This window comes from Convolutriloba macropyga, chromosome 14 (genome assembly GCF_964194025.1).
Source record: "Convolutriloba macropyga chromosome 14, txConMacr16.3, whole genome shotgun sequence".
NCBI classification, from domain to species: domain Eukaryota; kingdom Metazoa; phylum Xenacoelomorpha; order Acoela; family Convolutidae; genus Convolutriloba; species Convolutriloba macropyga.
In genome coordinates this window covers 43,173,419-43,188,559 of record NC_134481.1, presented here as the reverse complement: position 1 = coordinate 43,188,559, position 15,141 = coordinate 43,173,419, and the positions used below count along the sequence as shown (strand labels likewise).

General features: G+C 37.2%; 1 protein-coding gene across 3 annotated transcripts in view; it reads left to right on the top strand.

Annotated features, from left to right (window-relative positions):
* The first annotated feature begins 6 nt into the window (after positions 1-6).
* LOC142353217 (granzyme B-like) overlaps positions 7-15,141 on the top strand; it is a 48,063-nt gene continuing 32,928 nt past the window's right edge. The window contains exon 1 of one of the 3 annotated variants that reach the window (XM_075405445.1): positions 7-483. In XM_075405445.1, the coding sequence (XP_075261560.1) occupies positions 234-483 (250 nt within the window). In that variant the 5' untranslated portion in view covers positions 7-233. Of the gene's footprint in view, positions 484-5,244; positions 5,362-7,726; positions 7,812-15,141 lie in introns of those variants that run through there. The other 2 variants (XM_075405446.1, XM_075405447.1) reach the window with 2 other exon arrangements.

The window sequence follows — 15,141 nt, the reverse complement described above, 5'->3', positions numbered from 1 at the left end:
CTGTAACGTGTTCAAAATATCAGCTTTCGATTTAAGACATTCTCCAACTACGAAAAATAGACTTTTTGCATAGCTCCTTTTATAACATATATTTTCCTCTTATTTTGCTTCTTGGAGCTCAAATTTAATAAAACTATCCTTATTTTGTTTTCTGGCGCCTGATAAATTTTAGTATCTGCTTTTTATTGTCTGCGGAGAGAAATAACAAAAATCAGCTATCACACTTTTTTGAAATGGTATCGGTGTTACTGGCAGTCGCAACAGTTCTTGTATCTCAAGAACTGTTAATTGCAGCATCCACAAATACGACTTTTCATCGAAGAATTGTGAATGGAAAAAAAAGTAAAGTGAACTGGCCTTTTTTTGTAAAAGTTAGTTGGCGTGAAGAGATTAGGGGACCTCAAGCTTGTGGTGGAATTCTGATAAACCCAAGTTACATCATTACAGCCGCCCACTGCATGGATGCGCCCCGACGAATACACAGTACGTAATCGTAACTGATTGTAATTTGGGTTAGACATCACACTCCGAAACTTTTATCGTATCTAACCAAAGTCTTTTGTAAAATTTTGGGTCTTGCTAAAGTCTTTTAAGAAAAATCTGAGTTGAAAGTCCAGAATCTCTTAAAGTCCAGCTAAAATCTTTTTATAGCTCAAATGAGTCGAGTATGGTCTTTTCATAGTTCATTTTGGTCGAACATTGTCTTTTCATTAGTCTGTGCATAGACCTGGGAGATGGCCTAAAATTCGGGCGATAACTCTCAATATTTACTTTTTGGGATTAAATGATATATAAATTTGTATCGTACGTGATTTCGATCTTTTTTATGGTGCTCCCACCTCCAGGCCAAAGGAAGCATAATATTATTTTCACCCCCCCTCTCTTTCTATTTTCACACAATGATGCATTATCAAGTGCCTAGCCAGTTTAGGGATAAAGACAGAATACGTTATGTGGGTCTGTTATGAAACGCGCTTTTTCAAGTAATTTTTTTGAGTTTTCCCGTAAATTTTTATGCAAAGTTAAAAAATTTTCTAAGCAATGTCTAAAACAAGGAAAATCGAGAAATGAATTGTCCTCTTTGTAACTTGTCATCCAATTGTTACGGTTGATTGCAAAAGAAAAAAATGCAAGCGTTCCTAGTTACAGAAAAAAGTAAAAAAGTGTCCCCATCAAACCAGAGCAAAGAGTTGTTTGAACTCCTAAAGTTTGCAAAAAAGATCAAAATGGCAGCCCTTTTAATATAAAGCATCCCAACATAATCTAGAAAAAATTAGGATTAAATTCGGCAGGGAAAAATCTTATTGCTGGAAAATAATAGATGCAATAATCGCGTTTTTCTAGTAAAACTTTCCGAAGAGATAGCCTCAGAAAGTTGAAAGAAAAGATCAACTACTTTTTCATTATATTCTATTCCGTTTTCGCTCATTATGTGGTGGCTGCGCCTACTAACTCAACAAACAATTTGAATAGCACTTCAAGGCCATTTCAAGCACTGCAGTTAAAGTTGAATGACAAGCAAAATTTAATGCCAACATTCTATCGAAGCCCTATTAATTTGTTGAACTGGCCTTTTCTTGTAAAAGTTAGTTGGCGTGAAGAAATAAGGGGACCTCAAGCTCGTAGTGGAATTCTGATAAAGCCCAGGTTACATCATTACAGCCGCCCACTGCATGGATGCGCCCCGACGAATACACAGTACGTAATCGTAACTGATTGTAATTTGGGTTAGACATCACACTCCGAAACTTATATCGTATCTAACCAAAGTCTTTTGTAAAGTTTTTGGTCCTGCTAAGGTCTTTTAAGAAAAATCTGAGTTGAGCTAAAGTCCAGAATGTCTTAAAGTCCAGCTAAAATCTTTGTATAGCTCAAATGAGTCGAGTATGGTCTTTTCATAGTTCATTTTGGTCGAACATTGTCTTTTCATAAGTCTGTGCCTAGACCTGGGAGATGGCCTAAAATTCGGGCGATAACTCTCAATCTTTACTTTTTGGGATTGAATGATATATAAATTTGTATCGTACGTGATTTCGATCTTTTTTATGGTGCTCCCACCTCCAGGCCAAAGGAAGCATAATATTATTTTCACCCCCCCTCTCTCTCTCTCTCTATTTTCACACAATGATGCAATATCAAGTGCCTAGTCTATTTAGGGATACAGATAGAATACGTTATTTAGGTCTGTTATGAAACGCGCTTTTTCAAGTAATTTTTTTTAGTTTTCCTGTAAATTTTTATGCAAAGTCAAAACATTTTCTAAGCAATGTCTAAAACAAGGAAAATCGAGAAATGAGTTGTCCTGTTTGTAACTTGTCATCCAATTGTTACGGTTGATTGCAAAAGAAAAAAATGCAAGCGTTCCTAGTTACAGAAAAAAGTAAAAAAGTGTCCCCATCAAACCAGAGCAAAGAGTTGTTTGAACTCCTAAAGTTTGCAAAAAAGATCAAAATGGCAGCCCTTTTAATATAAAGCATCCCAACATAATCTAGAAAAAATTAGGATTAAATTCGGCAGGGAAAAATCTTATTGCTGGAAAATAATAGATGCAATAATCGCGTTTTTCTAGTAAAACTTCCAAAGAGATAGCCTCAGAAAGTTGAAAGAAAAGATCAACCATTTTTTTCATTATATTCTATTCCGTTTTTGCTCAATATGTGGTGGCTGCGCCTACTAACTCAACAAACAATTTGAATAGCACTTCAAGGCCATTTCAAGCAGTGCAGTTGGAGTTGAATGACAAGCAAAATTTAATGCCAACATTCTATCGAAGCCCTATTAGTTTGTTGAACTGGCCTTTTCTTGTAAAAGTTAGTTGGCGTGAAGAAATAAGGGGACCTCAAGCTCGTAGTGGAATTCTGATAAAGCCCAGGTTACATCATTACAGCCGCCCACTGCATGGATGCGCCCCGACGAATACACAGTACGTAATCGTAACTGATTGTAATTTGGGTTAGACATCACACTCCGAAACTTTTATCGTATCTAACCAAAGTCTTTTGTAAAATTTTGGGTCTTGCTAAAGTCTTTTAAGAAAAATCTGAGTTGAAAGTCCAGAATCTCTTAAAGTCCAGCTAAAATCTTTTTATAGCTCAAATGAGTCGAGTATGGTCTTTTCATAGTTCATTTTGGTCGAACATTGTCTTTTCATTAGTCTGTGCATAGACCCAGGAGATGGCCTAAAATTCGGGCGATAACTCTCAATATTTACTTTTTGGGATTAAATGATATATAAATTTGTATCGTACGTGATTTCTATCTTTTTTATGGTGCTCCCACCTCCAGGCCAAAGGAAGCATAATATTATTTTCACCCCCCCTCTCTCTATTTTCACACAATGATGCATTATCAAGTGCCTAGCCTGTTTAGGGATAAAGACAGAATACGTTATGTGGGTCTGTTATGAAACGCGTTTTTTCAAGTAATTTTTTTGAGTTTTCCCGTAAATTTTTATGCAAAGTTAAAAAATTTTCTAAGCAATGTCTAAAACAAGGAAAATCGAGAAATGAATTGTCCTCTTTGTAACTTGTCATCCAATTGTTACGGTTGATTGCAAAAGAAAAAAATGCAAGCGTTCCTAGTTACAGAAAAAAGTAAAAAGTGTCCCCATCAAACCAGAGCAAAGAGTTGTTTGAACTCCTAAAGTTTGCAAAAAAGATCAAAATGGCAGCCCTTTTAATATAAAGCATCCCAACATAATCTAGAAAAAATTAGGATTAAATTCGGCAGGGAAAAATCTTATTGCTGGAAAATAATAGATGCAATAATCGCGTTTTTCTAGTAAAACTTTCCGAAGAGATAGCCTCAGAAAGTTGAAAGAAAAGATCAACTACTTTTTCATTATATTCTATTCCGTTTTCGCTCATTATGTGGTGGCTGCGCCTACTAACTCAACAAACAATTTGAATAGCACTTCAAGGCCATTTCAAGCACTGCAGTTAAAGTTGAATGACAAGCAAAATTTAATGCCAACATTCTATCGAAGCCCTATTAATTTGTTGAACTGGCCTTTTCTTGTAAAAGTTAGTTGGCGTGAAGAAATAAGGGGACCTCAAGCTCGTAGTGGAATTCTGATAAAGCCCAGGTTACATCATTACAGCCGCCCACTGCATGGATGCGCCCCGACGAATACACAGTACGTAATCGTAACTGATTGTAATTTGGGTTAGACATCACACTCCGAAACTTATATCGTATCTAACCAAAGTCTTTTGTAAAGTTTTTGGTCCTGCTAAGGTCTTTTAAGAAAAATCTGAGTTGAGCTAAAGTCCAGAATGTCTTAAAGTCCAGCTAAAATCTTTGTATAGCTCAAATGAGTCGAGTATGGTCTTTTCATAGTTCATTTTGGTCGAACATTGTCTTTTCATAAGTCTGTGCCTAGACCTGGGAGATGGCCTAAAATTCGGGCGATAACTCTCAATCTTTACTTTTTGGGATTGAATGATATATAAATTTGTATCGTACGTGATTTCGATCTTTTTTATGGTGCTCCCACCTCCAGGCCAAAGGAAGCATAATATTATTTTCACCCCCCCCCCTCTCTCTCTCTCTATTTTCACACAATGATGCATTATCAAGTGCCTAGCCTATTTAGGGATACAGATAGAATACGTTATTTAGGTCTGTTATGAAACGCGCTTTTTCAAGTAATTTTTTTTAGTTTTCCCGTAAATTTTTATGCAAAGTCAAAATATTTTCTAAGCAATGTCTAAAACAAGGAAAATCGAGAAATGAGTTGTCCTGTTTGTAACTTGTCATCCAATTGTTACGGTTGATTGCAAAAGAAAAAAATGCAAGCGTTCCTAGTTACAGAAAAAATTAAAAAAGTGTCCCCATCAAACCAGAGCAAAGAGTTGTTTGAACTCCTAAAGTTTGCAAAAAAGATCAAAATGGCAGCCCTTTTAATATAAAGCATCCCAACATAATCTAGAAAAAATTAGGATTAAATTCGGCAGGGAAAAATCTTATTGCTGGAAAATAATAGATGCAATAATCGCGTTTTTCTAGTAAAACTTCCGAAGAGATAGCCTCAGAAAGTTGAAAGAAAAGATCAACCATTTTTTTCATTATATTCTATTCCGTTTTTGCTCAATATGTGGTGGCTGCGCCTACTAACTCAACAAACAATTTGAATAGCACTTCAAGGCCATTTCAAGCAGTGCAGTTAGAGTTGAATGACAAGCAAAATTTAATGCCAACATTCTATCGAAGCCCTATTAGTTTGTTGAACTGGCCTTTTCTTGTAAAAGTTAGTTGGCGTGAAGAAATAAGGGGTCCTCAAGCTCGTAGTGGAATTCTGATAAAGCCCAGGTTACATCATTACAGCCGCCCACTGCATGGATGCGCCCCGACGAATACACAGTACGTAATCGTAACTGATTGTAATTTGGGTTAGACATCACACTCCGAAACTTATATCGTATCTAACCAAAGTCTTTTGTAAAATTTTGGGTCCTGCTAAGGTCTTTTAAGAAAAATCTGAGTTGAGCTTAAGTCCAGAATGTCTTAAAGTCCAGCTAATATCTTTGTATAGCTCAATTGAGTCGAGTATGGTCTTTTCATAGTTCATTTTGGTCGAACATTGTCTTTTCATAAGTCTGTGCCTAGACCTGGGAGATGGCCTAAAATTCGGGCGATAACTCTCAATATTTACTTTTTGGGATTGAATGATAAATAAATTTGTATCGTACGTGATTTCGATCTTTCTTATGGTGCTCCCACATCCAGGCCAAAGGAAGCATAATATTATTTTCACCCCCCCCCCCTCTCTCTCTCTATTTTCACAAAATGATGCATTATCAAGTGCCTAGCCTATTTAGGGATACAGATAGAATACGTTATGTAGTTCTGTTATGAAACGCGCTTTTTCAAGTAATTTTTTTGAGTTTTCCCGTAAATTTTTATGCGAAGTTAAAAAATTTTCTAAGCAAGGTCTAAAACAAGGAAAATCGAGAAATGAATTGTCCTCTTTGTAACTTGTCATCCAATTGTTACGGTTGATTGCAAAAGAAAAAAAATGCAAGCGTTCCTAGTTACAGAAAAAAGTAAAAAAAGTGTCCCCATCAAACCAGAGCAAAGAGTTGTTTGAACTCCTAAAGTTTGCAAACAAGATCAAAATTGCAGCCCTTTTAATATAAAGCATCCGAACATAATCTAGAAAAAATTAGGATTAAATTCGGCAGGGAAAAATCTTATTGCTGGAAAATAATAGATGCAAAAATCGCGTTTTTCTAGTAAAACTTTCCAAAGAGATAGCCTCAGAAAGTTGAAAGAAAAAATCAACTACTTTTTCATTATATTCTATTCCGTTTTCGCTCATTATGTGGTGGCTGCGCCTACTAACTCAACAAACAATTTGAATAGCACTTCAAGGCCATTTCAAGCAGTGCAGTTAGAGTTGAATGACAAGCAAAATTTAATGCCAACATTCTATCGAAGCCCTATTAATTTGTTGAACTGGCCTTTTCTTGTAAAAGTTAGTTGACGTGAAGAAATAAGGGGACCTCAAGCTTGTAGTGGAATTCTGATAAACGCAGGTTACATCATTACAGCCGCCCACTGCATGGATGCGCCCCAACGAATACACAGTACGTAATCGTAACTGATTGTAATTTGGGTTAGACATCACACTCCGAAACTTTTATCGTATCTAACCAAAGTCTTTTGTAAAATTTTGGGTCCTGCTAAGGTCTTTAAGAAAAATCTGAGTTGAGCTAAAGTCCAGAATGTCTTAAAGTCCAGCTAAAATCTTTGTATAGCTCAAATGATTCGAGTATGGTCTTTTCATAGTTCATTTTGGTCAAACATTGTCTTTTCATAAGTCTGTGCCTAGACCTGGGAGATGGCCTAAAATTCGGGCGATAACTCTCAATATTTACTTTTTGGGATTGAATGATATATAAATTTGTATCGTACGTGATTTCGATCTTTTTTATGGTGCTCCCACCTCCAGGCCAAAGGAAGCATAATATTATTTTCACCCCCCCCCCCCTCTCTCTCTATTTTCACACAATGATGCATTATCAAGTGCCTAACATATTTAGGGATACAGATAGAATACGTTATGTAGGTCTGTTATGAAACGCGCTTTTTCAAGTAATTTTTTTGAGTTTTCCCGTAAATTTTTATGCGAAGTTAAAAAATTTTCTAAGCAAGGTCTAAAACAAGGAAAATCGAGAAATGAATTGTCCTCTTTGTAACTTGTCATCCAATTGTTACGGTTGATTGCAAAAGAAAAAAAATGCAAGCGTTCCTAGTTACAGAAAAAAGTAAAAAAAGTGTCCCCATCAAACCAGAGCAAAGAGTTGTTTGAACTCCTAAAGTTTGCAAACAAGATCAAAATTGCAGCCCTTTTAATATAAAGCATCCGAACATAATCTAGAAAAAATTAGGATTAAATTCGGCAGGGAAAAATCTTATTGCTGGAAAATAATAGATGCAAAAATCGCGTTTTTCTAGTAAAACTTTCCAAAGAGATAGCCTCAGAAAGTTGAAAGAAAAAATCAACTACTTTTTCATTATATTCTATTCCGTTTTCGCTCATTATGTGGTGGCTGCGCCTACTAACTCAACAAACAATTTGAATAGCACTTCAAGGCCATTTCAAGCAGTGCAGTTAGAGTTGAATGACAAGCAAAATTTAATGCCAACATTCTATCGAAGCCCTATTAATTTGTTGAACTGGCCTTTTCTTGTAAAAGTTAGTTGACGTGAAGAAATAAGGGGACCTCAAGCTTGTAGTGGAATTCTGATAAACGCAGGTTACATCATTACAGCCGCCCACTGCATGGATGCGCCCCAACGAATACACAGTACGTAATCGTAACTGATTGTAATTTGGGTTAGACATCACACTCCGAAACTTTTATCGTATCTAACCAAAGTCTTTTGTAAAATTTTGGGTCCTGCTAAGGTCTTTAAGAAAAATCTGAGTTGAGCTAAAGTCCAGAATGTCTTAAAGTCCAGCTAAAATCTTTGTATAGCTCAAATGATTCGAGTATGGTCTTTTCATAGTTCATTTTGGTCAAACATTGTCTTTTCATAAGTCTGTGCCTAGACCTGGGAGATGGCCTAAAATTCGGGCGATAACTCTCAATATTTACTTTTTGGGATTGAATGATATATAAATTTGTATCGTACGTGATTTCGATCTTTTTTATGGTGCTCCCACCTCCAGGCCAAAGGAAGCATAATATTATTTTCACCCCCCCCCCTCTCTCTCTATTTTCACACAATGATGCATTATCAAGTGCCTAACATATTTAGGGATACAGATAGAATACGTTATGTAGGTCTGTTATGAAACGCGCTTTTTCAAGTAATTTTTTTGAGTTTTCCCGTAAATTTTTATGCGAAGTTAAAAAATTTTCTAAGCAAGGTCTAAAACAAGGAAAATCGAGAAATGAATTGTCCTCTTTGTAACTTGTCATCCAATTGTTACGGTTGATTGCAAAAGAAAAAAAATGCAAGCGTTCCTAGTTACAGAAAAAAGTAAAAAAGTGTCCCCATCAAACCAGAGCAAAGAGTTGTTTGAACTCCTAAAGTTTGCAAAAAAGATCAAAATTGCAGCCCTTTTAATATAAAGCATCCCAACATAATCTAGAAAAAATTAGGATTAAATTAGGCAGGGAAAATTTTTATTGCTGGAAAATAATAGATGCAATAATGGCATTTTTCTAGTAAATTTTCCGAAGAGATAGCCTCAGAAAGTTGAAAGAAAAGATCAACTACTTTTTCATTATATTCTCTTCCGTTTCCGCTCATTATGTGGTGGCTGCGCCTACTAACTCAACAAACAATTTGACCAGCACTTCAAGGCCATTTCAAGCAGTGCAGTTAGAGTTGAATGACAAGCAAAATTTAATGCCAAGATTCTATCGAAGCCCTATTAATTTGTTCACATTCCACATTCGTCAACATTGGTATCTAGTAGCCATTATTAGTTCGTGAAGTTCATACATGAAATGAAACTCAGACTCAAACTATCTCAACACCAGCAAAACATCATTACAACTTAACAAAAATGCATCAGTTTCTTTGCGATTGGTTTGCGATTCAACCTGTAATTGGTACAGTTAATTCGACAAAACTTTTACATGGTTAACAAATTTCCCATGACATCAAAACTACCTTGCAAAAATGACGTTACGGAAAACTGTTCACATTCTGTGTTCTATATCGACATCTATATCTACAACCAATCAGTGTTGCATTTTTGACATCTAAAACAACGTAACTAGCAGCATAAATAGATCTGTAAAAACTAAGAAACAATCAAAAGAAACTCACAATTTTGGTTGTTTAAAACTGACATACAGTTCCTACTGAAGCACACTTTCTTGAACGGTAAACTACTTGTTATCGTGTCTTGGTTCTGTAGATCACATTAATCGTTGTACAGTTTTAACTTAATTTTGACTCGTGGAAAAGAGAATCAACTTTGATTTTCTCAAGCGTTCTTTTTGAGGAACAAAGTTCCTAAGAGAAAGAAACTTTGAGCAAATCATGAAGTCGGTTTTTCTGACTGGTATTAGCGAAGCTAACATATTTCTGATTTTGGTTGTTACTTGAAGCCAGCTGAGAAACATCAAATTGATTACTGAATTAAATTGGAATATTCAAAAATGAGTTATACTCTGATCACTCTTTCATGAAGGAGACAAAGTAGGAGGTTGACAATGTGCACAACAACCGTACCCAAGTGATAGGGCTACAACTTTTTAGAAGTAGAATTTCCAATTTCTACATATAAGTATATATATTCTTTATTTGTTAACAAAAACTCAAGCAAAAATTGATTGCTACTTTGTCATGCTGAGAGAATTAAGTTTTTTATACAGCAAATTTTAATGATTAGTTACTGAGACTAATTGAGAAACAAGTAATGCAACGGTAATCTGTAGTATAGATAATAACATTGATCACAAAAGGTAACTTCAAAATAACAATAATCCCAGAATTTTGAAACCGCTGAAGCGAACTGGGTGGTGTAAACTTTTACTTGTCTTTGACACGAGAGCAGCCGTTACATCTCGTCGCCAACAAAGAGAGTGGAAGACGAACTGCTGTCCAATCTGATGAAGAGAGTGCCCAAGGCCACCCACCAAAGAGAAACAAACGAATCAACAGCAAAAGGCCAGTGAGGCAAACAGAAGAGTGCTTTCAATATAGAAACTGATGTGCGAACCCGGTTTGACTTGATTAAGCGAAGCAAAAGTCAGCAAACAGGTAATCGGAGCATAATCAGTAGAAAACAGCGTCCATCAACAGCTCACAAATACGACAAGAAAATTCAGGTTTTAGTGGAAGAAGATAACACTAAAATGAGGCCTGGCTGGAAAATAATTGAAGATTCAGATCGACCCAACAGACTAAAGGTGCCCTACCATCAGACTATTCACCTTCTAGAGGAAGAAATATCTAAGCAACTGTAACGTCGAAACAATATTGGACTCTTCACTGGAGATTTTGTTGAAGGACATCTCATCTAAAAGACGCAATGGAGTGCAAAGCAAGTTTGGACTATCATTGGCTTGCATATGTAAGCAAAGGCAAGTAACCAGCAATGATTGCCATGCAGAGCAACGCAACTCAAGCTGTGAACGACAACGAGAGTAACAAAAACTACCCAACGGACAAGCCAGTTGCTCAAACAGTGCACAAACGAGCGCAGGCATGTGACCAAGATACGGAGAATGTTTTGGAAACATCTCCAGCAAAGCAAAAGCGTGGGAAACGGATGAAGAATTTCGATATGGATTTCCAAACCAAGATGCAACTAGAACAAGTACGGTTCCAATGGAGGAAACTGGAGCTGGAAATGCATATGAAAGAACTTGAAACCAAGTATCAACAGCTGCAGAAAAGCGTGAGCTGGAACACAAAGTGCTGAAAACAGCGTTAGAGAATGCTGATGTTCGATTCCAATCAACTAGTGCTCAAGACAAATCAACCATCAACTGGACCCAAAAAAAAGAGAGATGTCTCTGTCTGGGTCAGCGAAATGGACAACCATCTAACACCAGATTGTTCATCAGCGCGCCTCAAAGCAACTCCTGAATTTAATAGTCATAGTCATTTCTCACGATATCGCAGTTTATGAGACCGTTCATCGAGTGTTGAAGACCGAGAAGTTCCAACCAAAGTTTTTCTACGATATAACAGTGGTTATTCAGGTAGCATTAACCTACAAAGCTTAAGCTGAACAACTTCGATGAATACTTTCTCGAATGGCCGGGGTTGTATATTATGTTCTTTGCTACAGTGGAACAACGACCAATAACAGACCAGAGAAGATGAGCCATCTAATTGCTCTACTGTCAGGCAAGGCCAAATTCTGATGGCTATTCTGATGGCTAATTTAAAAAATGGCTATCTAGGAGGACATTCTTTCACGAAAGGTTTTCAGCTTTCAAGGGAGAGCAAAAGGAAGATGTCCGAAGAAAAAGAAATAGAGACAAACGGTTCTCGAAAACATCAAACTTCAGTGCTAGTTCGAAAGTGAAAAAAACGAAGCAAGTGCAAAAATGATCATTGTGCGATAGCTGATGGCACTAATGAAATTTGAAAACGTCCACTATTCAGAAACGTGAGTGTGAACGATCGGTAAGCAGCAGTGAGGAAGTAAAGTTTTTGTTACGGATGGCGGATACCATTCTTTCCAAAAGTTGCCTTTCACTTTGAATACGTCTAGTATCTTTACGAATCAGTTCTCTGCGTCTGTATGTTTTGACTGTAGACACAACTGCAGTTCCCTCTTTGACCGACTGACGACGTTGATTTTCAGAACTGCAGGTGTAAAATAAGAAATGTTTGCAATGCCGCATCGAAGTACAAAAACGTTTTCCTAAGCAACAAGCTACTAGCAGGACGAAATATACTGCAAGGGTTGTTTGGAACGGTTTTCAGATTCCATGGAGGAGTATTATCCCTGACCGCAGATATCAAACTCATATTCCAGCAAAAGCAAGTTCACGAGCAAGTTCGAAGTTGCTTGAGGTTTTATAGCGCGCAATTACCAATGGATCTGTTCAAGTATACGAATATCGGCGTGCAGTGTTTGGAGCTAAGATTCCTCCAACTTGTGCAAACTATTCCTCCAAGCAAGTGGGATAAGACGACTAGGAAGAGTATCTGATTGCAGCAAAGGCAATACGAAACAACTTCTTGACGGACGATTTCATCAAATCAATAGAAAACCCTGAAGAAGCAATTGAAGTCTTCAATCAACTTCAGCCTCTTCTCTCACAACATAGAATTGAATTGAAGAAGTGGATATGCAACAACAATGCAGTTACCGAAGCAATCCCTGAAGACCTGAAGTCAATCAGCAAAACGAAACAAGTCGAAGTTTAACATAACACAGGGGGATTTTCAGTGCTTGGACTACAATGGACTGTTATTGACTATAGTCTTCAAGTGTGCTGAGTTACAAAAAATACAGTTGATGCATCTATAACTCTTAGGAAAATTCATTGTTCACATGCAACTACTTTTGAAAGGCATCTGGACTACGAGTGGACAACTTTGGAACAACGAAGTGGATCCTGGTGAAAAAAAAAACAATTCTTGAGATGGAAAAAACAAATTGGACTTGTACTTGAAACAAGCTTCGATAGAAGATACTTCAATACAGCGAGGGAAAAACCGATCTTCATGTGTTCGCTGACGCATCTGAAATCGAAGATGTGTGCGGTGGCCTATCTAAATTCACAAGCGAAAAAATACTCAGCTGACATAACATTTGTCAATGAAAAATGCATAATTGCCCCAATATGACAATTTTCAATGCGCCGATGGGAATTGCAGGCGGCAGTCATGGCAGTGAGGTTTAATGGACAGATGGTCAGGGAACATGAAATGGAGATAAATTGTAGCAGTTTTTGGTCAGACTCAACTACAGTATTGCAGTGGATACACAGTTCCAATCTTAAGCAACAAGTGTTCGTGGCCAATCGAGTAGCTGAGATCCTGGATACAATTGATGTTTTACAGTGGAATTCTGTGAGCCGTATCAACAACCCAGCGGACATTGGCAATAGAGCAATCAACTTCGAAGAACACAAGAGAAGTGAGTAGCTCACTGGAACCAGCCTGGTTGAAGCGACCAGCGAGCAAGTGGCCAGAGCAAGTGAATCTAATTTCTGCCTCGATGATATAAGCTGACAAAAAGGAAGCGATCAAAATTGAAAAATCCAATAATCCTATAATTCTCACCCTTCCTAGATGAAGAATAATTTGTTCGAGCCGAAGGCAGAATAGGCAAAAGTTTATTGGAATTCAATGCAGCGCATCCAACATTGCTACATTGGAAGTATCATGCGGTTGAACTTATCCTGCGAAACGAGTGCAAGGACAATCAACACGAGGGCACTGAACATGTAGGAAACAGTATTCTATAGAAAATGTGGGTCCTAGGCATGCGGAACGACTTAAGATTAATCAGGAACAAGTTCGTCACTGCAGAAAAAGTAGAGCACAAACGATAGCACCAGTAATGGCCGATCTAACTTAAGATCGGTCATAAGCTTCAACTGCCGATACAAACGTAGGAGTCAACTACTTTGGCCCTTCACTGTGATGATTGGGCGAAGAAACGAAAAGTGAGGGTGTTGTCAGTTCACATATCTAATAATGAGAGCAGCTCATGTAGAAGTTGGGCCAAGTTGGACACAAATAGTTGTCCCAATGCAATTATGAGATTTATTGCACGAAGAGGCAAACCGAGTACAACCATCAGCGACAACGGGTCAAATTTTGTTGGAGGTGAACGAGAATTTAAAGATTACTTTGCAGCATGGAAGAAAGCAGGAATCGACGAGTTATCTAATTCAACTAGGAATGAGAAAAAATTTCAACCACCCGCGTCACCACATGATAGAAGATTATGAGAACGTTTGGTCAGAAGTAACAAGAAAGCAATTTATGCAGTGTTGGGGAGCAGATCAGTCACCGAGGACATCTTATAGAAAGCGAGGCGAATTGTTGAGCAGACAATGAAGACAAGACAGTTGACTCTAATCAGTTCAGAGGTTATAGACTTGAAAGCCTTGACTCCCATTCTTTTCTTGGTGGGCAAAAGCAACGTTTAGTTACTCTATCTACCAAGCGCAGAATAATTTATTTATCACCGAAAACTCTTTCGAAAAGCTCAAGCCTACGCCAATCTCACTTGGGACAGATTTCGTAAGGAGTATTTGCCATGTTAAATAACCGGCAAAAATGGCGTTTACGATAAACGAACTTTTAAAAGAAGGCTATCTTGTTTGGTTTATCGAAGACAGCGATAAACGATGACATTGTAATCCTGGTCGAGTTACGGAGACCATCGATGGGTCTGACCTTGTGATTCGATCAGCGATAGTTCCAACGAACGACCGACTTTACAAGAGACAAGTTGTGAAACTGGCCCCACTACCACGAGGAGGAGATGTTTTTGCAATGGAAAACAGGAAAGGCGATATGTTGGATGAGCTTAATAACTCAAAAACTAAATTTAATAGCACTTCAAGGCAATTTTAAGCAGTGAAATTAGAATATAATGACAAGTGAAATTTAATGCTACAGTCTATCGAAACCCAACTAAATTGTTCATTTTTGTCAACATTTTTATTTAGTAGCTAATATTAGTTCGTGAATTTCATACATGAAATGAAACTCAAACTCGAATTATCTCAACACCAGCAAAACAACATTACGACTTAAGAATAATGCATCAGATTCTTTGCGCTTGGTTTGCGATTCAACCCGTTATTGGTACAGATAGTTCGACAAAACTTTTACATGGTTAACAAACTTCCCATGACATCAAAACTACACTGTAAAATTTACGTTACGGAAAACTGTTCACATTCTGTCGACATCTATATCTACAGCAAATCAGTGATGCATTATTGACGTGTAAAACCACGTAACAAGCAGCATAAATAGAGCTGTAAAAACTCTGAATTAATCAAAAGAAACTTACAAATTTGGTTGTTTTAAACTGATATACAGTGCCTGTTGAAGCACACTTTCTTGAACGGTAAATTATTTGTTATTGTGTCTCGTTTCTGTAGATCACATTAGTCGTTGTACAGTTTTAACTTAATTTTGACATGGGGAAAAGAGAATCAACTTTGATATTCTCAAACGTTCTTTTTG